Consider the following 23,148-nt stretch of genomic DNA (forward strand, 5'->3'; position numbering starts at 1 on the left):
TTTTGGCAGTGTGGTAGATCATTATCAACATTATTGTCTTTTTAATTATAGTCATCATCATCATAACTAACAACCTACTGCTTTGTACTTCTTTTTCTTCCCCAGTAAAAAGTTCCCTTGCAAAAACCTCTCTAGTGAATGGATCATCCCTACTGTGTCACCAAGTGTAACCAACATTCTGCTATCTCACGAATGGACTCCAAGTAATCCATCCCCTTCCTGTACTTGTAGTACAAAGAATAAGCTGATAATGCTGCCGGAATGTCCTGAGGGTGCTGGAGGGCGCCCTCCGCCACAGGTAAACATAGGACTATCCCAAGATGACACTGACTATACCAATATCAATAATATATTCTTATACATTGCAGTTATGGCTTTATACCACATTAAAGTGGAATTTCAGACAGAAATTATAATCTCCCTTAGATTTGTATGATTGACAGGCCAGCCTGTAGGTAAGAAAAACAGCAATTTTTATCTTTTGGGTCATACAAAGATGTTTTGTGATTGCATATGATTGCTGTGGTCCATTCAACGCATTTAGGGTTTACAACAACTTTAAGGCACAATTGAACCTTCATTTTAATCCCAGTAAATATATTTCCTGGTGCCTACCTATATGATGCCATGAATAGGCACCAGAAAAAGAAAATGACATTAAGTATGGCACAATTTCCTGTTTTCCTGGTGCCTCCATGGCGGCATACTGGTATGCCGCCATGGATAGGCACCAGGAAAAGAAAGTTACAGTAAGAATTAGCGCATTTTTTTGCTTTCAGTGCATCAAAACAAAAGGTGTACAGTTTACAGTTTGTTTTCTTAAAAATGCAGCTCCAACCTCAGTACAAAAGCGTGCCCCTTACCAGCATGCAGTAGAGAAGCACCCTTGATTTCAATGTGAATGCAGTGGTCTCTCTGCACAGGTTCGGCATGTCCCATGCAAAGTCATGGCTAAAATTCTCTAATCATCTGAGAGCATGAGCTTTGCTATAGGTTTGACCGCAAGGGCCATGTCAGACTTCTGCAAAAAAAAACTACTGATTTCACATAGAGAGCAAGGAAATTTCTAAGCAGCATGCTGGCAGAGAACAGGCTTCTCTACTCAAGATGTGACTGCTTTATTAAGAAAGCAAAAGGTAAGACTATTCACACCGATTGTGTTGATGCATTTGGAATATATTTAGCTCATTTAAACTGAAGGTTTAGTTGAAATGTAACTAATGAGCTAAAGACAGGGAAGCTCAATGGAGTAAATATTATGAGCTTTTTCAACCTATATGGCCATGCAAAGGCAGAGCTATGCCCAGACTGACATAGTTTGGTACTTGAGCTTCTATTGGGAAGCTTTTGAGGCTTATTATGTAAGCAGCATTTAAAGAAAAAAATCTAAAATAGCTGCAATAAAATAAAACAAAATATACTAGGAGTGAAGCCATACAAGTATTCTCTTCAATAGTATGCACTGTACACTTAAATAGTATGTATTTTTTTAAGTTTTGGATTAAGTAGGAACATTTTAAACCCACCTCAGTGTTTTTTTTAGCTGTCTATGTGCATTTCCAGAGACATTCCTTCCCTTCTGGTCCTAGAGACAAGAAGGGAAGGAAAGTTTCGGCGGAGACGGACTTTCGGCGGAGTTCTGACGGACTTTCCAAATGAACGGAGTGGCCACACACAATCACACCAAAGTCTGATGGATTTGACCTTGATGATGTATGACTGGACTAGAATAAGGAAGTTCATAGCCAGTAGCCAATAGCTGCCCTAACGTCGGTTTTTGTCCGTCGGAACAGCATACACACAAGCGGATTTCTCGATAGGAACTGGGTCCAGCGGAGTTTCGGCGAAAAAATTTCTAAAGTCCGTCAAATTTTTGTACAGCAAAGGTCCAATGGAGCCCACACACGATCGAATTGTCCAACGGATTCATTCCATCGGACATTTGCTGTCAAAGTCTGGTTTTGTGTACGCGGCATTAGACATTTCTGACCAGAAGAAGTGCCCCTACTCAAAGATTTACCCTCACTTCTAGGTCTGGTGACAGCTGTAAAATTTTGTACTTCCCCCTCACTTTTTGTTTCGGTGGCAATAGTCACCAGGAGAAATGGAATACCTATACCAAGCAGGGACAAAGACAACAGAAAAAAATGTGACAGGGGGTTTAACCTTTCCTTCTATATCCAAAACTAAATAAAAGTTTTATATACTTGAAATCTCTTTTGGGAACCTTTGAATATTACACTTTATCCTATACTACTATTGGTGGACTGTCTTTAGTTCATAAATCAGTTGGTGAATGCTGTTTATGGCTCATTCTACTCCATAACTTCAAACTCCTGATTATTTATTGTGATTTCTTTTTTTGTCAGAGAATTCAGCCCAGCTCAGAGATACTCCAGGACCTCACAGAGAGAAATATTTCAGATTTTCTCCTGAAAACATACCCCACTTTGATAAGAAGCAGGTGTGTTGGACTTTGGGTTATGTCATTTTGATGGATAAATCTGTTTTACTTTGCAATAAATTGGATTTTCTGGGATATAGTAAATTGTCCAATCAAGCTGTCTAGCAGATTCATATCAACGTCAAACAACTTTGTGGCACAGAAGCATTTTTGTGATTGCATATGAAGTTAATTATTGACACGAGTGGGATTGTTGTCACATAAAGCACCCGGCGACAGGCAGATTATTAGTAAAAGCCTATTGGCCAGTCATTACCTCAGCGACTTTATCTCATATGTGTACAAGTAGTATTGTGCCCAGTTAAATCTGACCTTGGATAAGCTGATTATAAATTCTTTTACTCATGTAACTGGAATCTAGGGTGACAAAAGAAATAGAAGGAAGCAATGAGGTCTTATAAGAAGGCATATAATTAGTGTGTAAAGTATACATTTTCTGATAATTTAAGGGTTTTATTTATATAAGAAAACAAAGCAACAAAGAAAAGTGCAGGAGCTGCCTTAAACAGCCAATCAGATCACAAATTGGGAAATTTCTATTAGAGATATTGAGCACTTTCTACCTCAAATCTTTGTTATCACGTACAAGGCTAACCGTAACCTGTATCCAATCCTCACCATTGTATAGTGAATCGGCAAGAGTATCAAAATCAGAATTAAGGCAGATCATACATAATACATTTTATTTTACTCAACCAGTGCATTGAACAAAAGAATATTAATTGATTCCCCCATCCACCTCAAATGTGTGGATGAAGGAATTGATTCAGCTCCCAAGGAGGCTATTTTACTCTGACAGAGGAGAGGCTTCCCTGCCGTCTCAATACACTCATTAGCACTGCTGGGTTTAGCTGGCAGCACTGATCGAGAGAAAAATTTCCAACAGGCGGGTTTTACAGAAGCTGATCAAGAGGCCTCTGATGTCACAATCATCATGTCGGCGGGGGACATAACCGTGGCAGAAGACAAGAAGATTTCAGCAGAGCAACGCTGGATCCACTAGGTGGGTGAGTAATCCTATTTAATTTGTTCATAAATGACCTGGAGGCTCACCAGTTCAATTAACTGGCACTTAAATTATTCTCTCTGGAGAAGAGACGCTTGAGAGGGGATATGATTTCAATATACAAATACCATACTGGTGACCCCACAATAGGGATAAAGCGGCAAGGATGTGGAATTCCCTTCCACAGGCTGTGGTATCAGCGGGGGTGGCATTGATAGTTTCAAGAAACTATTAGATAAGCACCTGATCGATCGCAACATACAGGGATATACAATGTAATATTGACATATAATCACACACATGGGTTGGACTTGTGTCTTTTTTCAACCTCACCTACTATGTAACTATGAAATATTTGGAACCCACCTCTTGGTAAGCTGGGGGAAGAAAAAAATAAAGTGTGAGTTGTACAGTGAAGATAAATATATTTTAGAACCATTAAATCTTTTCACAAAATCGTTTCTTACTATATTTTCTGCCTCGTAATCAGTGAGCTCCTGAACCTCTCCTTTTCCCTTTTATTCCTGTTTGTTTGGAACAAGCAGTGCACCTTAATTGTGGTTGTGTGCACTGCTGTATGTACACTACACATCCCATAGTCCATAGTACATCTCAGGAGTGAGCAAGCGAGGGTGGATACATTCCTACATACAGTGGGACCATGGAGAACGAATGTAGCCACCATCTAAGGAAGTTGCTCCTCTAGTAAGTTGGATTGCAGCAGCAGCTAAAAAAAAAAAAAAAAAAAGAAAAGGAAATGGGAGATCTGTAGAAGCTTTAACTTTCACACGAACAATCCGTTCAGGTCCGCCTGTCAGTTTTTCAGGCGGACCTGAACAGATGCTCCATAGAGGTCTATGGGGCGTCGGATGTCAGCGGTGACATGTCCGCTGACATACGACCCGCTCCGATCCGAAAAAGTGTGACGGAGGAAAAAGCTATTTTTCCATCCATCATTGGATCGGCAGACGACGGATACTGCGGTCCGTCACCCGATCTCCCATAGGGGAGAGCAGTGCTGTGGCAGGTCCGTCCCTGTGCAGTGTGCAGAGACGGACCTGTCATCTTCCTGCTCAGCGGAGATTGCTCCGGCGATCCCCGCTGAGCAAGCGGATATCCACGGGGCGGATCAGCACTGATCCGCCCCGTGTGAAAGGACCCAAAAGCTATAAAAGTGCTTTTGTGGGGGGTAAGGGTACATACAGTACTTGAATACATTTTATTTTTTTAAACAAGAGTCTATTCTTACTTTAAATTTCACAAAAACTTTTGTGCGCCCCTTGTAATCATATTAATTTTTGCATGAAGGGCCCCTAAACTGTGGTCTGAACTACATCCACATCTTAGAGCTAATAACTAATAAAGGGATTCAACATACATAGACATTTTGCAGTGACATATCAGTGTTGGATATGTAGTTTAACCATTTCAGCCCGGAAGGATTTGCCCCATTCCTAAACCAGGCCACTTTTTGCGATACGACACTGCGTCCATTTAACTGTCAATTGCACGGTTGTGTGACAATGTACCAGAACAAAATGTATGTCCTTTTTTTCCCCACAAATAGAGCTTTCTTTTGGTGATTGTTGATCACCTCTGCGGTTTTTATTTTTTGCGCTATAAACAAAAAAAAGAGCGACAATTTTGAAAAAAAAACACAATATTTTTGGCTATAATAAATATCATCCAATTTAAAAAAATATATATTTTTTTTTTTCCTCAGTTTAGGCCGATATGTATTCTTTTACATATTTTTGGTAAAAAAAAAACGCAAAAAGCATATATTGATTTGCGCAAAATTTAGAATGTTTACAAAATAGGGGATAGATTTGTAATTTTTTTTTTTTTTTACTAGTAATGTCAGCGATCTGCAATTTTTTATCAGGACTGCGACATTGCGGCGGACAGATCGGACACTGATTTGCCACTTTTTTGGGACCATTGTCATTTATACAGCGATCAGAGCTAAAAATAGCCATTGATTATTGTATAAATGTCACTGGCAGGGAAAGGGTTAGCACTAGGGAGCGATCAAGGGGTTAACTGTGTTCCCTAGGTATGTTTTAATTGTAGGGGGGGTGGAACTGACTAGAGGAGGAGAAAGATCAGTGTTCATACTTAGTATGAACACACGATCTGTCTCCTCTCCCCTGAGAGAACTGGGGTTTGTGTGTTTGCACACACAGATCCCGGTTCTCGCTCTATCATGAGCCATCGCGGGGGTCCAGTGGTCATTGCACCTGCCGCATCAGCTCCGGGGACACGCAGTGGACAATATGCGCACGCCTGCTGCGACGTCTTAAAGGAGCGACGTATAGCTACGGCGGCGATTTGGGCAGCCGTGCCAACCTGCCACAGTATAACTGCGGCGGCTGGTCAGCTAGTGGGTAAACCAGCCTCTCTCAACCTTTTCAACGCAGAGGAACCCTTGAAATAACTCTCCAGGCTCAGGGAAGCCCGGAGTCTACAACTCATTATACATTAGTGTAATGGTCGGTAGGAAGAATGCTCCTTATACTTGGGGTTATTGGGAAAATTTACCACCTTACAGATAGCTAAAAAGATCAATGGTGTCAGTAGGAACTTATCTGAAATTGCTCATTGCTGAAGGATCCCCTAGCAACCTCTGGATGAACCCTGGTTGAGAAACTCTGGTTTAAACAATCAAGGTAATCAATTAAAAGAAAACAAAGCTAGTCATTTGGATAAGGCAAAGTGTGCTTTATGGAACTTACAGCAACCAATGTATTTTTCACTTATTTCACTAATTTGATCTCAACAGTCTTTTGTTTTAGGGCTTTGCGAAAGGAAGGATGCAGATGAATTGTAATGACACATCAGCAGTGGCGGCCCGCCCATAGGGGGCGCCCGGGCGCCGCCCCCCCTCCCCCTAGGTGTAAAAAAAAAAAGTAAAAAAAAAAAAAAGTTAAAAAAAAGTTAAAAAAAAACAAAACGGGCCCTTTAAGACATAAAAAAAAAAAAAATGTAATTTAACAATTTAACATAGTGTACTGTGGCGCCGGTCACAGTGCACTATGAGAAGCGCCACGTCGATGCAATCACAAGATTGCATCCATGGCGCTTCATTTGCGGGTTAAAAACCCGCCTTGCGGCGCACTGCAGAACGCCGACTAGCTTCCGCCCGTAAAATCACTGTGATTCTACGGGCGGGAGCATTGTCAATCTTAGACAGGCAGGTCACTTCCGGCTTTCGGCTGCTTCACGAAACCCGGAAGTGACGTCGGCAGCTCCGTTCCTCAGCCCGAGCGGAGCTGCAAGACAGTGAGGCAGGAGGTGAGTCACCGCATAAAGGCTTTCTAGTTTCTACTTTGTTGAGAATGTTCATGCATTTAGCTGAATGAATGGAAAAAAAGCTTTCACAGCCAGAAAGCTTTCCCCAGGCCAGGCGACTTTTGCCGTGGCCAATCAGAGAATGAGCTCTGAAGGGGGAACTCCACGCCAAATTTCTGAAAAAAAATTTGACGTGGGTTCCCCCTCCGAGAGCATACCAGGCCCTTAGGTCTGGTATGGATTCCAAGCGGAACCCCCTACGCCGAAAAAACGGCGCGGGGGTCCCCCCCAGATCCACACCAGACCCTTATCCGAGCACGCTACCCGGCCGGCCAGGAAAGGGGGTGGGGACGAGCGGGCGGCCCCCCCTCCTGAGCCGTACCAGGCCGCGTGCCCTCAACATGGGGGGGTGCCTTGGGGGAGGGGGGGCGGGCGGCCTCCCCACCCCAAAGCACCTTGTCCCCATGTTGATGAGGACAAGGGCCTCTTCCCGACAACCCTGGCCATTGGTTGTCGGGGTCTGCGGGCGGGGGGCTTATCGGAATCCGGGAGCCCCCTTTAATAAGGGGGCCCCGGATACCGGCCCCCCACCCTATGTGAATGAGTATGGGGTACAATGTACCCCTACCCATTCACCTGTGAAAAAAAGTACAAAAAAAAACACAACACAGGGTTAAAATATTTTATTGCACAGCTCCGGGGGTCTTCCATCTTCGGGGGTCTTCTCGCCGGACTCCTCCACTATCTTCTTGTAGCTCTTTTGCTAGCGGAGGAGCCCGGCTTTCTTCCTCGCCGCCGGCCTCTTCTTCCGACTTTGGGGGTCTTGTCCCCCTCTTCGGTTCTTCTGCCGGGCCACCTCGCCTTCTTATAGCTCTTTTACAGGCGGTGGCCCGGTCTTCTGTCGCCGCCGCCGCCGCCCGTTCTTCTTCTTCTTCTTCTTCTTCTTCTTCTTCTTCTCCAGGAGATGTTGACTCGACGATCTCTCCGGCCGGAATGCCAGGGACGTGCTACGCTGCCACTTATATAGGGACAATGGGGCGGTGTCACATGGGTTGATGTCACATGGGTTGGTCACATGGGTTGATGTCACATGGTGATCCCGCCCCCTTACGATGTCACAGTCCCGGAGGATGCTGGGACTGTCACCATGTGACATCAACCCATGTGACCAACCCATGTGACATCAACCCATGTGACACCGCCCCATTGTCCCTATATAAGTGGCAGCGCAGCACGTCCTTGGCATTCCGGCCGGAGAGATCGTCGAGTCAACATCTCCTGGAGAAGAAGAAGAAGAAGAACGGGCGGCGGCGGCGGTGGCGGCGGCGGTGGCGGCGGCGGTGGCGGCGACAGAAGACCGGGCCACTGCCTGTAAAAGAGCTATAAGAAGGCGCGGTGGCCCGGCAGAAGAACCGAAGAGGGGGACAAGACCCCCGAAGTCGGAAGAAGAGGCCGGCGACGAGGAAGAAAGCCGGGCTCCTCCGCTAGCAAAAGAGCTACAAGAAAATAGCGGAGGAGTCCGGTGAGAAGACCCCCGAAGATGGAAGACCCCCGGAGCTGTGCAATAAAATATTTTAACCCTGTGTTGTGTTTTTTTTGTACTTTTTTTCACAGGTGAATGGGTAGGGGTACATTGTACCCCATACTCATTCACATAGGGTGGGGGGCTGGTATCCGGGGCCCCCTTATTAAAGGGGGCTCCCGGATTCCGATAAGCCCCCCGCCCGCAGACTCCGACAACCAACGGCCAGGGTTGTCGGGAAGAGGCCCTTGTCCTCATCAACATGGGGACAAGGTGCTTTGGGGTGGGGGGCCGCACGCCCCCCTCCCCCAAGGCACCCCCCCATGTTGAGGGCACGCGGCCTGGTACGGCTCAGGAGGGGGAGGCGCCCGCTCGTCCCCACCCCCTTTCCTGGCCAGCCGGGTAGCCTGCTCGGATAAGGGTCTGGTGTGGATCTGGGGGGACCCCCCACGCCGTTTTTTCGGCGTAGGGGGTTCCCCTTGGAATCCATACCAGACCTAAGGGCCTGGTATGCTCTCGGAGGGGGAACCCACGCCCAATTTTTTTTTCCGATTACATAACGAGCGTTATGAGAAGTGGGAGGGGCCATAATGATGGGCGGGTCATGATGGGCGGGGTCTGGCGCCCCCCCCATCTAAAAACTTCACCAGCCGCCACTGCACATCAGTGTTTACTTTTTTAATTTTAACTGTATTGAACTGTCACAGAATGACATTTCATAGATTTTTTTTTTTTTTCGTTCAGCAAGTTGGGTTGAATAAATAAATAAAAATAAAAAACGGTTAGTGTGTACTATGCTTTAGACAAGACAAATTGCCTCCTATTGGATTAATTTGCTTCTTATAGGATTAAAGTTGTATCTGGACCTCTTAGCAGTGGTATGGCACTTCTATTCCCATTTTTGTTACATTACACTACATGCCAAGGAGACTGTGGAGATCCTCTTGGATGTTGAAGCTGCCTGCTCAGGAACCAGATTATTTACATCAAAAACAGTACTTTAAAACAGCAATACCAGTGAGATAATCCTATGGGTCCAGTGTTATTTTTCCACTTTCCTTAACTGTATATAAAATGAGGCTCAGAGCTTTGCAGTGCATTGCTTTGCAAATAATTTTAGTCCTTTTTTTCTATTATCTTATTTTTTGTAAATATAATTTGATGTTGATTATTTAGTATCATTAACATTTTTTTACAAATATTTTTTTTAGCATGAAGACCAAATACTGGGTCAATGAACAAAGGTAAGTGACACAAATAAAAACTCAAAATAAGTGTACTATAAAAAAAAGAAAGAAAAAAAGAATCAATCACACAGATTTCAAAAAATACTTCTTAATGTTAACTTCATTATGGTCTGTGCTGCCCTCTCGTGGCAATTTTAATAATCTACTTGTTTAATTAAACAAGGATCTGGAGCAGCTGGTATAATTAAACTATGTAAGTGATTTGGAGGTGATCATAAGGATAAGAACATGGTTGATACAACTGCTGGTGATTTTTTTTCGGGTTCAGGCTATGGGGCTGTCATCCTAATCTTCATTTCATAGAAAACAATTCAGAACACGTTTCTGATCAGTGGCCTACTTTGTAAGGAAGCCAGCACCATGTTATTTTTTTTCTTTTTAATAGAGTAAGAAAGGGTTTAACCCCTGTTGGGTTAGTGTTTTGCTTTCTCTTCCGATTTGATAGAAAATAAGCAAAATATATCACTGGAACAGATAATTAAAAAATGTCCATTAACTCTTTTTTTCCCCTCAACTCTTGTTCTTGTGACAACTAATAACATGTTTTATTTCTCTGCACAATTTGCCCTGATAATAGTCACATGGACAAATACAGAACACAATTCTTTCTTAATGGTACTGAGCATTTTACCTACTTGCTCACAATAGGTAAGATTGTGGGTAACGCTCCCAGTTAGAATAAATTCGCCTGTGCAGTTCTTTCTTTAAAAAGTGCAAAGTGGCACAAAAGTGAACCTGTACTTTGCCCATACCAGGCAAAATAACAGGTATGCTCTACAGAAGGGATAAGGAGAAGGCAGTGCTACCTGTAGCCTCACTGCCCTGATTTACTGCCAAACTGCCTTAGGTGTGTATTTATAAAAACAATTTTCATTGCTATTTGCCCAGCGAGAGGGCATGCACATTTGCTCTGTGCAGATTGAGCACAAAATGAACAGTATTGGGCTGTTTCCTGTGCTGTTTGAATGCCTGTATTGATTTAAAATGGAAAATACATTTGTCCACTAGATGGCACTAAGTATCATAGGCATTTCCAACCGAAAATTTAAGAAATGTATCGCCAGCTTATGTTTTTAACTGTTTGCTCCCCCATTACCCCATCCAACAACACCTGGAGACTGGCCATTCAGGCAGCGAATGAGGCATTGTGAAAAGGGAGGTGAAATGTCACATGTTCATCCATACTCAGACATAACGTGCATTTCTCAGGTAGTCTGACAAAGAAAAAAAAGGGGGGGGGGGCAGATAAAAATAAGTACTTTTTTTTTTTTTTTACACTCCAGTAGAGTGAACCTGTTACTCATCTATATTAGTTACAGGTAAGAACAGGTTCAGTGTAAACATATTGTGGGTTTGTCTAAATATATGACATTGTTGATATATGGAAATATATTTGAACAGTTCTGAAATGAGAACTTGAACCTTACTTATTACTTTGGTTTGTTTTTCACCCACTGTTCCTTGTAGATATGGAGGTTTTTCTGTTGGAGCAAAGCTTCCTGTTCTTGAAATAAAAGGAGAAAATATAGCAGAGTTCTTTGGCCATCTGGGTGACATGACCAATGTCTCAGCAGTGAGTTTAAAACGTTGAATTTGATTGTTAAACATTGTTGGACGGTCCTGATAATAAATCTTTGTGTGTCTGATAGGGCCCAGTGGCGAAGTCCGTTTCCCACGACTTGCAGGCTTTCCTTTCAAACCTGGAAACGGAGAACAATGTCAAGGTACATAGTCATTATTGTCAAATTCATGATACTCATTTCTCCCAGAACATTGATCCCCTGTGGCCATCTCAAGGACCTGCAGAACTACCAAACTGATTAAAAGATCCTGAAAGGTATTTCTAGGAGAAGTGGTAAGATGATAAACATTCACTTTATAGTGTATTTTCTAAGCAGAATACACTAAAAGAACATAATTGAGTATTTTAATTTACCAGTTATTTTGAGTCGTTATTATATTGAAAATGTATTTCTAAGGTCTTTCCTTGATCTTCCATCTTTATATTATTGTTGTACATTGGTTAGCCATACAGGTAGGACATTGGTGTTAATGAGCGAGTTAGCTGGCATAAAGACTTGCTTTGTGAGAAGACGCAGCAAAATACAACCATTATGTAGTACAGTGTTTCTCAACCGGGGTTCCGCGGCACCCTGTGGTGCCATGAGGAGTCCTTAGGGGTGCTGCAGCAACAGCCCGATCTGAGCAATTGTCTGTTAGCTCCTGTGCTACAGTAGGGAGAGCACAGGGTTATCTCCTAGGTACAGAGGGGGCAGAGAACTGTGCCCGCACCTCCCCCACTCTCTACTCCTTTCTGTACTCTTGCTAGAAAAAGATAAAGCTTACCTGGCCGCTTGACAATGTCCTGCCAACTGATGAACATCATCGGTTGCAAAGAACTTGCCAGCAAGAGTACAGAGAAGAGCAGTGAGCGGTGGAGGTATGGGCACAGCTTTCTGCATCCTCTGTACACAGGAGTTATCTATACGTTCTCCCCCCTGCTAATGATTAAAAAAGGATTGCTCAGATCTCAGAAAGGAGAGGAGCTTCGGGGAGGAGCAAAAGCACAAAGCAAAACCTTCTCCTGGCTCCCTTTCCTTTTGGCTGCTGTCACTACTGTAAGGAAGAGGGGTAATTTGGGGCTAATTGCACTATATAGAGGATTTGGGAGCAGATGGGGGGGGGGTTTGTGCTGGGAGGGAGGATTTTTGGGGGGCTGTGCTGGGAGGGTGATTTGGGTTGGGGGTTGTGCTTGGAGGGAGGGTTTGGGGGGGGGGGGGGGGTTGTGCTCAGAGGGAGTATGTGTGGTATTTTTGTGCTGAAAGGGGGATTTGGGTGAGGGGATGTGCTAGGAGGGGGGGTTTGTGCTGGGAGGGTGATTTGGGTGGGGAGGTTGTGCTAGGAGGGCGGGATTTGGTTGGGTTGTGCTAGATGGGGAGATTTGGTGGAGTTGTGCTAGGAGGGGAACGTGCAAAAAAGCATTTGCACTCAGATATGTGTGTGTATACAAACAGTTTCGGACAAAATCCGTCGGACAAAATCCGTCGGACAAAATCCGACGGATTTGGTTGTCGGAATCTCCGACCGTGTGTACAAGGGCTTAGAGAGTCTGAGTGTCTCAATAGTAAAAATGGGCAGAGGTTTACCAATCTATAAAAAAGCTGCATCTAAACATGTCGAACAATTTCAGAATAATGCTCCTCAGCATAAAATTTCAAAGACTTTATATCATCATCTACAGTACAGTACAGACCTTTCAGCTTGAGTGTGCATTAGTGTACATGGAATAGGCAGCTTGCACATCTGGAAGGGCGCCATCAATGTTAAAAAAATATCCAGGTTTTAGAGCAGCATAAGCTCAGGCAAGAATGGGACAACAAAACTTCAGCAACTGTCTTAGCCCTTGTACACACGGTCGGAGATTCCGACAACCAAATCCGTCGGATTTGCCCAGAGTTTAGCATCAACCAAAGCTTTTGTTAGATTCTTTGGTTTACAAATGATATTTGAATTTTACTGATTGTTTCTATGATTTTCCTTCAGATAATATATGACTAAGCCCTTGTACACACGGTCGGACATTCCGACAACAAAATCCGTCGGACTAGTAGCCAATAGCTTTAGTCTCATAATTTGATCTGAGAATGCGTGGCACTTTGTCCAATCGGAATTCTCTACAAGCGATCGGACTTTGTCAGATCGGATCATGTTGTTGGAAAATTTTATATCCAGCTCTCAAACTTTGTTGGTCGGACATTCCGACGCAAAAAGTCCGATAGCACACGCGGTCAGATTATCCGACAACGCGGTCCGATCTGACATTTTCTGACCGTGTGTACAAGGGCTAAGACTGCAGTAAGCAGCAATTGAAGCTATTTTCTAGCCTGAGCTCCACCTCTCACTTAAGATGCATCCCTCTTAACTGGGCCACTATGTTTGGCTTAACAGTAAGGACTCATACACATTTCAGCTCAAAAAAAAAGCTGCTTTTACAGGCATTTGTGCTCTTGTACATGTTTTTATTCAGCTTCTTCAAGCTCCTTTGAGCTTTTTTGAGCATAAGCGTGTTTTTTTTTCACAAACCCTAGATAGTATTTTCTTAACCACTGTATAAACAAAACAAAAAGCTGGAACAAACATTTTCATGCATTTTACAGCTTCTTTGGGGCACTATCTCCTTTCAAAAATAAAAGTTTGCAAGGGTTTTTTTTTTTCTGCCTGTAGGAGCATATGCCTGAAAACACCTCAAAAAATCATAGTGTGCATTGACACATTGGCTAACATGGAGGTGAGTTTTCAGGCAGAAACAAATAAGAGCTCAAACGCCTGTAGGAGCTGCTTCTTTGAGTTCCTTTGAGCTGCAGTGTGCATGAGTCCTAATAATAAAGGCAACACCACCCAAGTGGTCCAAATTTGGTGTACTGGGGATTATGGTGTGGGGTTGTTTTTCAGGGAATGGGCTTGGCCCCTTAGTTCCAGTGAAAGGAACTCTTAAGGCATCAGCATAACAAGACATTTTGGACAATTTCAAGCTCCCAATTTTGTGTTTCCAACTTTGTGGGAACAGTTTGGGGATGGTTCCTGCCTGTTCTAACATGATTGTGTGTGGCTGCAGAGATCGGGAAATGTCTCACTGCTTGTCATTAGCGCTGTGCAGTGCCGACTCCCTGGCGGGCTCGGCACATGAGGCTTGCGAACACGCTCATCCTTAATTATTGACAGGGAACACATGTTTTTTTAACTATCTGGCATCACCTAATAAATATAATATGACTTTTTTTTCTAGGTTTGGTTTAATAATAAGGGCTGGCATGCTATGGTCATCTTCATCAATGTTGCCAACAATGCTATTCTCAGGGCCAACCTGGGGGAAGATAAAGACCCTGAAGAGTATGGTATAACTGCAGTGAACCATCCCCTCAACCTCACCAAAGATCAGCTGTCTGAGGTCACAGTGTAAGCATAAAGCCATCATATGAAGTATTACCAGATAGTGTTTTATATAACCAGTAAAGAGCCCCTTTCACATGGCCATTTTGATGCATCACTGAATTCCAGAGGTAAGAATCAGCGGATTCTCCACAATGACCAGGGAATGCAAAAAGCAGCGACTGCTCAGCCTATATAAACTAATAACAGTCTGACAGTGGCTGCCATTGTCTCATGAAGCTGCACATTAAGTGCATACCTCCCAACTTTTTGAGATGGGAATGAGGGACAGCAAAAGTATGAAGACATAGGACACACCCCCTGCCACACCCCCTTGAAGAAAAAAAAAAGCCCACAAGTGCTTTCTCTTACCACTACTATTTCTTCATATCGGGTTTTGAAAGTTACAAATGCAGCCATTTAGAATTTGGATGAAAGGTTTAGCTCTGGGAAACACTTTTTGAAAGATAAAAAGTGCATTTTATATACAACTATATAGATTGAACCAAAATAAAGGACAAATGAGGAGGAATGAAGGACAGAAAGACATTGCTCCAAATCAGGGACAGTCGCTCGAAATCAGGGACAGTTGGGTGCTATGTAAGTGTTTACATGTGGATGCCCAAGCCTGGATGCCGTCAGCTGCATTCAGGAAGGGATATCTGCAGGTAAATGCTTGGTGTGTGGCTACATGCGAAAAGCAGCAGCTGCTGTCCTCTCATTAGTTTATATAGGCTTAGTGGCCACTGCTATTTGCATACAAATGAAAACTCTTTTTGCGCTTAGTGATTTAAATTGTGGATACTGCACAGAAACTACCTGAATACAAGATAGTAACTACCGTATATACTCGAGTATAGGCCGACCCGAATATAAGCCGAGGCCCCCAATTTACCCCCAAAAAAACTGGCAAACTTATTGACTCGTGTATAAGCCGAGGGTGAGACATGCCTGTCCATCCCTGTGTGTGTGTCCGTCCATCCCTGTGTGTCCGTCCATCCCTGTGTGTCCGTCCATCCCTGTGTGTGTGTGTCCGTCCATCCATCCCTGTGTGTGTGTGTGTGTCCATCCATCCCTGTGTGTGTGTGTCTCCATCCATCCATCCATCCATCCCTGTGTGTGTGTGTCTCCATCCATCCATCCATCCATCCCTGTGTGTGTGTCTCCATCCATCCATCCATCCATCCCTGTGTGTGTGTGTATCCATCCCTGTGTGTGTGTGTGTCTCCATCCATCCATCCATCCGTGTGTGTGTGTCTCCATGTGTGTGTGTGTGTGTGTGTGTGTGTCCAGCCTACCTGTGTCCCGAGCCTTTGTCCCGTGTCGTGCCTTGCCTTCGTCCCGTCCCGTCCCGTCCTGTCCTGTCCCGTGCCGTGCCGTGCCTTGCCTTGCCTCCGTCCCGTGCCCTCTTCGTCGGCGGCCATTGTAAAATTCAAAAGCCGCGCCTCCTCCTTCGCCTGTGATAGGCGGAACACTGAATTTCCCAGCAGCCTGTGTTCCGCCTATCACGGACGTCGTATCATCCTCGTCCGTAGTACGAGGATGAGAAGATGCCCGTGATAGGCGGAACACAGGCTGCTGGGAAATTCAGTGTTCCGCCTATCACAGGCGAAGGCGGAGCCGGAGGCGCGGCTTTTGAATCAGAATGGCCGCTGTCTGTCTGCTCGACACGCTGATCGAGCGGGCAGACAGCGATGACTCGAGTATAAGCCGAGGGGGGCACTTTCAGCCTCAAAAAAGAGGCTGAAAATCTCGGCTTATACTCGAGTATATACGGTATAATACTGAAAAATAGGTGCGCTTCCATAATCATATGAATCAGCACATAGCGCTAACCCAGCAGGAGCTGCTAGTTAGGATGGGCCCTCTGTTCTTTGTCTTGACCTCTTTAAGAACTTCAGCTCCTCTGACACACTAGGCTGAGTGTACAAAGCATGTAATATCACAGAAAATCACTGAATGTAATACTTAGTACCCGGTAGTAGTCAGTGGTAGATTGTGGGTTTTTTTTGGGGGGGGGGGGGGTGGCAAACAAATTCCCCAAAACCATCCCCCCCAGGGTCACATGGTCGGTAATCCAGCCCCGCATATACCCCATCTAGGTTCCAGGCGGGCAGGGCTCCTACAAACGGTGAGCGTCTCCTCCTCCTCCTCTGCATTATGATGGCTTCCGCTGTACGTCTCTCCTCCTGAGTGTCCAGTAGGAGCTTGTCCTTTCAATCTATTGGGTGACGGGTCCCGCTTCCTAATTGGCCAGGAGGAGGATCAGTGTGAGGATAGGGAATATTCATTCGCTATTGTCACACAACTGGGTGGGCTCGGAGCACAATGGTGTGTACCCTAAGCCCACTCATTTTTGAAGCCTATTTGAGCCTATGGCTCTAATCACGTGCTTCAACCCCCCCCCCCCCCCCCCATTGGAATCCATGTGACTGCACCCCAAATGATTAGATGACTGGATGCATGCATGGATGGAGGGTGGCACCTGTGCACCCCTAATGGATGGACTGCCACTGGTAGTAGTACTATAGCAAAGAAAATAGGCACCAAACCAGTTAGTAAAAACAAAGCCAATATATTGTCACCTTATATGGTTGTTAACAAAATAAGCATAGAAATGGATTAACAATGGTGATAACACAGTTTAGTATAAAGGGTGATTAGTAATAAGGACTAGGCATAAGATGACACTTGCCATCTAGATAAGCATAAACAGTAGCAAGGTCACCTAAAGTGCAGCAGTGAGCAGTGATAAACTTGATTTACAGAACAAAAGAACTATACTGCCAAAGTGTATTGATGGTGAATATATTAGACTAGGCAAACTGGATGTGCACTGTCAATGAAAATGAAGGAAATGGGAGAAGGGAACAAAGAGGACTTGCAGGATGAATTTACAGAAGGGGTAGTCCTTTATGTTATTCTTCTGCTGGCTGTTGTTGTGGTTGTTGGTGCACTTAACAGCAGTTTTATTAAACCAACATTCAGTATAGGTGCAGTAAAGAAGCAGTAAAGGTGCAGTAAAAATGTTGTAAACCTGTGGTATAGTTGTACAGGTGCAGTATACTTAATGTCCTACCTCCAGCAACTTAGTTCATGCTAGCAGTGTGAACGATGGGCAGCATCCTCTTACTAGTCAATGTGGTGCAGCTGTGAGCTCTCACTGTAAAAATAAGGGCTCCCTCAGTCTCTCCATAGAATGCCTCTTTAATTTCAGCTGTGGGAAATAGAAGGTGAGAGGATGCTAAGGTCTCTCTGTGGCAACGGTGCAAATGCGATTGCTGTGATTTGTGCTGAGCTGCCTTGGGTGTCTACAGTGGTCTGGTCTCTCAGCATTCTGGTCAGTATGCAGCATATGTGCTATCTTGGATTCCCTCAGTGCAAACGAGAGCATAGCGGAACAGTATCAGAAAAGCAGCTCCACTGATCCTCCTTGACCCAGTGTCTCCTGGGAATTATAGTGTGTAGAGTACATAAGCTCCACAATATGGCTTACTCTCTGGAATTCAAATCCCATGATCTTCGGCGTTCTGCATAGGAACCTATAGGCTTTTCAGGCTATAGTTCTCCCTCTGTTGACAACATTTAGCATAACAGCAGAAAGTGAAAGTAACCTGATTATAATGGGAGAAATGTCTTTCCTGGCAGACTCCATGGCAGCCTACGTATGGGTTAATCCCCGCCTCTCATACCTCATAGGACCCCACTCCCATAAATCTTTGCTTCTAGCCAGAGACTGTGTTCCTTTTTTGTCCTCCTCCTAGGACCAAGGTGTTTTCTTACCTGTCGGAAGCTTTAATCCTATCCTGGTGGTTTGCACGTTGATGATGATGGCGGTTATTCTCGGAGTCCATATTTCCCAGCTATTAGCAGGGAGGACACAGGCACTGAAGAGCGATGCTGTGAAGATCTGAAAGTCATCCATTGGTTGATAGATTGCATCATGGCCATTCGTCCTAGCTATTAGCGGGAGGCCCTTTATTAATGTGCCGATCGTGCAGAGAGTGTATCGATCCTCCCAGTCCCAGGATGGATTGTGCTGGCTTCAGTGTGGTGATGTATAACTTTTTTATGGCAGCCTGTTTTTGTGTGTTTGTTTGTCTTACCTGCTCCGGTGTAGCCATGGCGGCTGGAACGCTTTGCGTTCCAGTCCGCCGCTATTTGCTCTCTCTGCGCAGCTGCGTGGCTTCGACTGAGATCGAGGCTTGGTTAGCGCGTGCGCAGTTGGGACAAAATGGCGGTGGTCGCGCATGCGCGCGGACGCCGTAGGAGTGGTGGTAGTACAGCGCAGGTGCGCTGCTGACATCATCATGGCGGCAGATTTAAATAGCTGTCAGAGACAGCTATGCTTTGGAAGGTTTCCAAGCAAGGCAGCTACTTCCCGTGTTCGTGGCTTTTCTACTCAAGGTAGGGGGGGGGGGGAGTATTATTGTCTGGTAGTGTGCATATCATTGCTCTCTATGTTCCTACCTTTTACATGCTTATTTGAATTGTGTTTGTTTTAGCCATTTAAATCTCTGCTGCAATGGACGTGTCACTGCCCCCTAGTGGCCAACCCTTATGCCACAGGTAGGATGGCATTTTTTTCCCTCTGCCTGTTTGTATTTGGGTTTCTGGAGCAAGTTAACTATTTATACTCTTTTTTTCAGCCCCTCTAGGTCTGAATCTCAAGTCTTGACACACGGTGATAGTGACAAGTCTAGGTCACAACGCCATCATTCGTCTTCAAGCACTAGACATACCGGATCATCCTCCAGACATAAGAGGGAAGGCTCAAAGTCTGGTTCTGGACACCATTCTTACCGCCATTCCAGCCGTCCTGTGGAAAGGACTTGCTGGGGATGTAAAACTCAGGTCCCAGAGGGTAAATCTCTCTGCGAGTTATGTTACTCTCGGGCTATGAAGGAAAGAGGATCTGAAGATCAGCATGTGGAGGCTCTGGTCAGGAAGGTGATCCAAGAGTCCATGAATAAGTCGGATTCCAGCCATACTTCCAATCCTCCTTCGCTCCCAGCCCTAGTTACTGAGATGGTTGATCCTGAGGCTCCAGGTCCCTCTCATCACAGTCTTTCTATTAGTGGATCCTCCAATAGCGAGGTAGAGATGGATGAACCTGGCGCAGGTTTTGAATTTTCTCAGGTTCCGTTCCTGGTTAGAGCAGTCAAAGATGCTTTAAAATGGGATGAACCAGTGGAAGCTCCCTCTAAGCAGAGGAAATACTTCAAGCATCTCAAGAAAGACCGCCCAAATTTTCCTTTTTTGGAAGAACTTGGTGAAATTATTTCTGATGAGTGGAACAAGGTTGAGAGGAAAAATTCCTTGATCTCTAAGGTAGCAAAAATGTATCCTTTCAAGAGCGATGAGGTCAAACATCTTGAGTCGGCCCCTCTTATTGATGCCGCTTTGATGAGGTTGGTGAGGCATGTTACTCTCCCTCTGGAAGATTCCGTTTCCTTTAAAGATGGTCTGGAAATGAAGATAGATACGGACCTCAAGCGCATCTACATTACTGCAGGCATGGCTTGTAAACCAGCCCTAGCCCTTGCTGCGTTATCTAAGGCCATGGAATCATGGACTGATGATATAGGTACGACCTTAGGAAGCATTTCTGAAGAGCTGGTCAAGAGCTCACCAGTGCATGAACTGAAGATGGCCTCGGCGTTCCTGGGGGAGGCATCCCTGGACATAATTCGTCTGGTAGCTCGCGTAATGACTCTTCGGTCACGGCAAAACGTGCCCTGTGGTTGCGCCCATGGGTTGCGGATCCTGCCTCTAAGCAGGCATGGTGTAAAATTCCTATTGAGGGATCTTCCCTCTTTGGGAACAAGCTTGACTCAGCTATTACCCGCGCTACCGGGTGTAAATCGGGTTTTCTGCCCCAGGATCGCTGCCTCATGGGTCAGAGAAGAGTTCTCCCCAGGCAAGAAATGGAACGTGCTAGGGATGCACGTCGTTACAGACCTGGACGCGAGTTTAGGAAAAACTGGAAAAGAAGCCAGCCTTCAGGTCAAAAGTCCTCAAAAGCCTCTTCTTCTGGTGGTCGGGAGGCTTCGAAGTCCTTTTGATATGGGGTCTGTCCAGACGAAGCAAGTCGGGGCTCGTTTACTCCGTTTTCAGCACGTCTGGGCAGTCTCGATTCAGGACTACTGGACCATCAAAACGGTCTCCTCAGGACATTCATGGGTCTTCAACAATCCACCCATTCACCAGTTTATTCCAACGGTTCTTCCTCATTCAGAAGAAAAAAGACAGATTCTCGTATCATACACAGAATCATTGATGGCTCAAGGAGCCGCCATCCCGGTTCCAGCCGAGGAAAGGTTTCAAGGAGTTTACTCCCCTCTTTTCATGGTCCTCAAGAAGAATGGCTCCTGGAGACCGGTCATCGATCTGACACATCTAAACTCCTTCATAAAAAAGGGAAAATTCAAAATGGAGTCTCTACTGACAATACGCCAGGCTATTCAACCAGGCGACTGGCTTATCTCAATAGACCTCAAGGATGCCTATTTCCACGTACCGATTGCAGAAGATTACCAGAAGTACCTCAGGTTTGCAGTAGATCAGGTGCATCTTCAGTTTTCATGTCTCCCGTTCGGGCTCTCCACTTCGCCTCGAGTAATTTCAAAACTCTTACTGGCGGTCATGGCTTTAATCAGGATCAGACGCATCCGGTTACATCACTACCTGGACGATCTGCTCCTACTTTCTCAAGACAAAGAGCAACTGTTGTCTCATCGGGAACAGGTTATTTCTACTCTAACGGAGTTCGGCTGGCTCCTGAACAAGGAGAAGAGCCATCTAGAGCCAGAGTCTCTAATCTTTCTCGGAGCCCAGTTCAATACAGTAATGAGCACCATCTCCTTACCCCTGGAGAAAATTCCGGTGATCCGAAACAGGATTCGGCTTGCAATGTCATCTTCTCTCCTCAGGGTCTCTCAATGTCAAAAGATAATCGGCACTATGGTAGCCACAGCCCCTATGGTGAAGTGGGCACAATGGAAGATGCGTCCCTTTCAGAAAGGGTTCCTCCAACAGTGGGATCCAAGGGCTCGAGATCATCTCGTCCGGATAACCCCTTCCATGCGGGAGAGTCTCCCTTGGTGGCTACAGCGGAAAAATCTTCTTCATTGTCATTTCATAGCACCTGTCTCCTGGGTCACAGTGACAACGGATGCCAGCAGCAGAGGTTGGGTTGCTCTCTGTCTCTCGGAAGTAGCCCAAGGCAGTTGGGATTTCCCTGCCCAGAGCGTGGTGTCGAACGTGCTGGAACTACGAGCCGCCTTCCAAGCACTGCAAGCTTTTCTTCACCTGACGTCAGGAGCTTCAGTTCTCCTTCGAATGGACAATACAACAGCTGTATCCTACGTCAAAAGACAGGGGGGTACTCGCAGTCTCTCTTTACTGAGGGAAGTAAGCCCGATTATGTCCTGGGCCCAGTCCAATCTGAGAGATCTGACGGCGGTTTATCTCCCAGGAGTTCAAAATGTCCAGGCAGATTTTCTTTCGAGATTCTCCCTGGACAACAACGAATGGTCTCTCCACAGCGAGGTATTCGATTGGATTCTGTCTCTGGGGATCCTACCGGAAGTGGACCTGTTTGCCTCCCCGTGCAATTTCAAACTGGGTGTCGTTGTCCTCAGGCCTTCGGGGTGGATGCCCTGACGGACCAGTGGAGATTCCACAAGGCTTATGCCTCTCCCCCGACTCCGATCATTCTCCGATTTCTGGCGACGCTCAGGTGGGAAGAGGTCGAAGTAATAGCGGTTCTTCCGTATTGGCCCAACAGGCCGTGGTTCCCACTCTTGTGGCAGCTCAGTTTCCAGGACCCAGTTCCTCTGCCCTCCAGACCGGATCTCTTGTCACAGGGAACGACTCTTCACCCATGTCCATCCCAGCTCCATCTGATGGCATGATTTTTGAGAGGGAAAGGCTGGAAGCGTTAGGTTGTCCCGACACGGCAATCGCTACTTTACTGAGTGCTAGAAGACCAGGTACCAACAGGGTCTATCAGAGAATTTGGTCAAAATTTGCAGACTATGTGTCCACAACCAACGGTTCGTGTAAAGACCCGAAGATAAGGGATGTTATTGGCTTTCTTCAGACAGGCCTGGACTTGCTCCTTGCGGGTCCAAGTTTCCGCAATATCTGCCTTTTTTAGGTGTCTCCTGGGCCAAGCACCCTCTCACAAAACAGTTCTTCAAGGGAGCAATGAGGCTCAGACCTCAGAGGAAACCAAGGTTTTATAAGTGGGATCTCCCCTTTGTCCTGGATTACTTTTCAGAGAAAGATTTACATCATGGGGATCAAGTATCTATTAAAGAACTTTATTTTAAAACTGCCTTCTTAGTAGCCATTACGTCAGCCAAGAGAGTTTCAGAGATCAGTTCTCTGGGCTGCAAGGAGCCGTTTCTCACTTTCTTCCCTGATCGAGCAGTTTTGATCCCTATGTTAGGGTCAAATCCGAAGGTGTCATCCGTTTTTCATGAAAATCAGGAGATTGTGCTTCCAATCTTTCAGGCCTCTGATGATTCTGGTATTCATCCTTTGGACGTTGGGGACGCTTTGAAACAGTATTTGAAAGCCACAGCTCCTTTCCGGAAATCTGATCATCTGTTCATCCTTTTCTACGGAAAGAATAAGGGTTTACGTGCTTCTTCCCGAACTATTGCAGCTTGGATCGTTCAGG

At 45.3% G+C, this 23,148-nt stretch overlaps 1 protein-coding gene across 2 annotated transcripts in view; it reads left to right on the top strand.

The window, feature by feature from the left end:
* Positions 1-23,148, top strand: part of ABCA4 (ATP binding cassette subfamily A member 4) — a 442,076-nt gene that overhangs the window by 331,285 nt on the left and 87,643 nt on the right. For both annotated transcript variants that reach the window (XM_077452886.1, XM_077452887.1), the window contains 6 exons: positions 106-298; positions 2,370-2,464; positions 9,495-9,527; positions 10,998-11,103; positions 11,180-11,254; positions 14,317-14,486. In XM_077452886.1, the coding sequence (XP_077309012.1) occupies positions 106-298; positions 2,370-2,464; positions 9,495-9,527; positions 10,998-11,103; positions 11,180-11,254; positions 14,317-14,486 (672 nt within the window). The remainder of the gene's footprint in view (positions 1-105; positions 299-2,369; positions 2,465-9,494; positions 9,528-10,997; positions 11,104-11,179; positions 11,255-14,316; positions 14,487-23,148) is intronic.

This window comes from Lithobates pipiens, unplaced genomic scaffold, assembly GCF_037356315.1.
Source record: "Lithobates pipiens isolate NorthernLeopardFrog02 unplaced genomic scaffold, aLitPip1_a1.2 Scaffold_23, whole genome shotgun sequence".
NCBI classification, from domain to species: domain Eukaryota; kingdom Metazoa; phylum Chordata; class Amphibia; order Anura; family Ranidae; genus Lithobates; species Lithobates pipiens.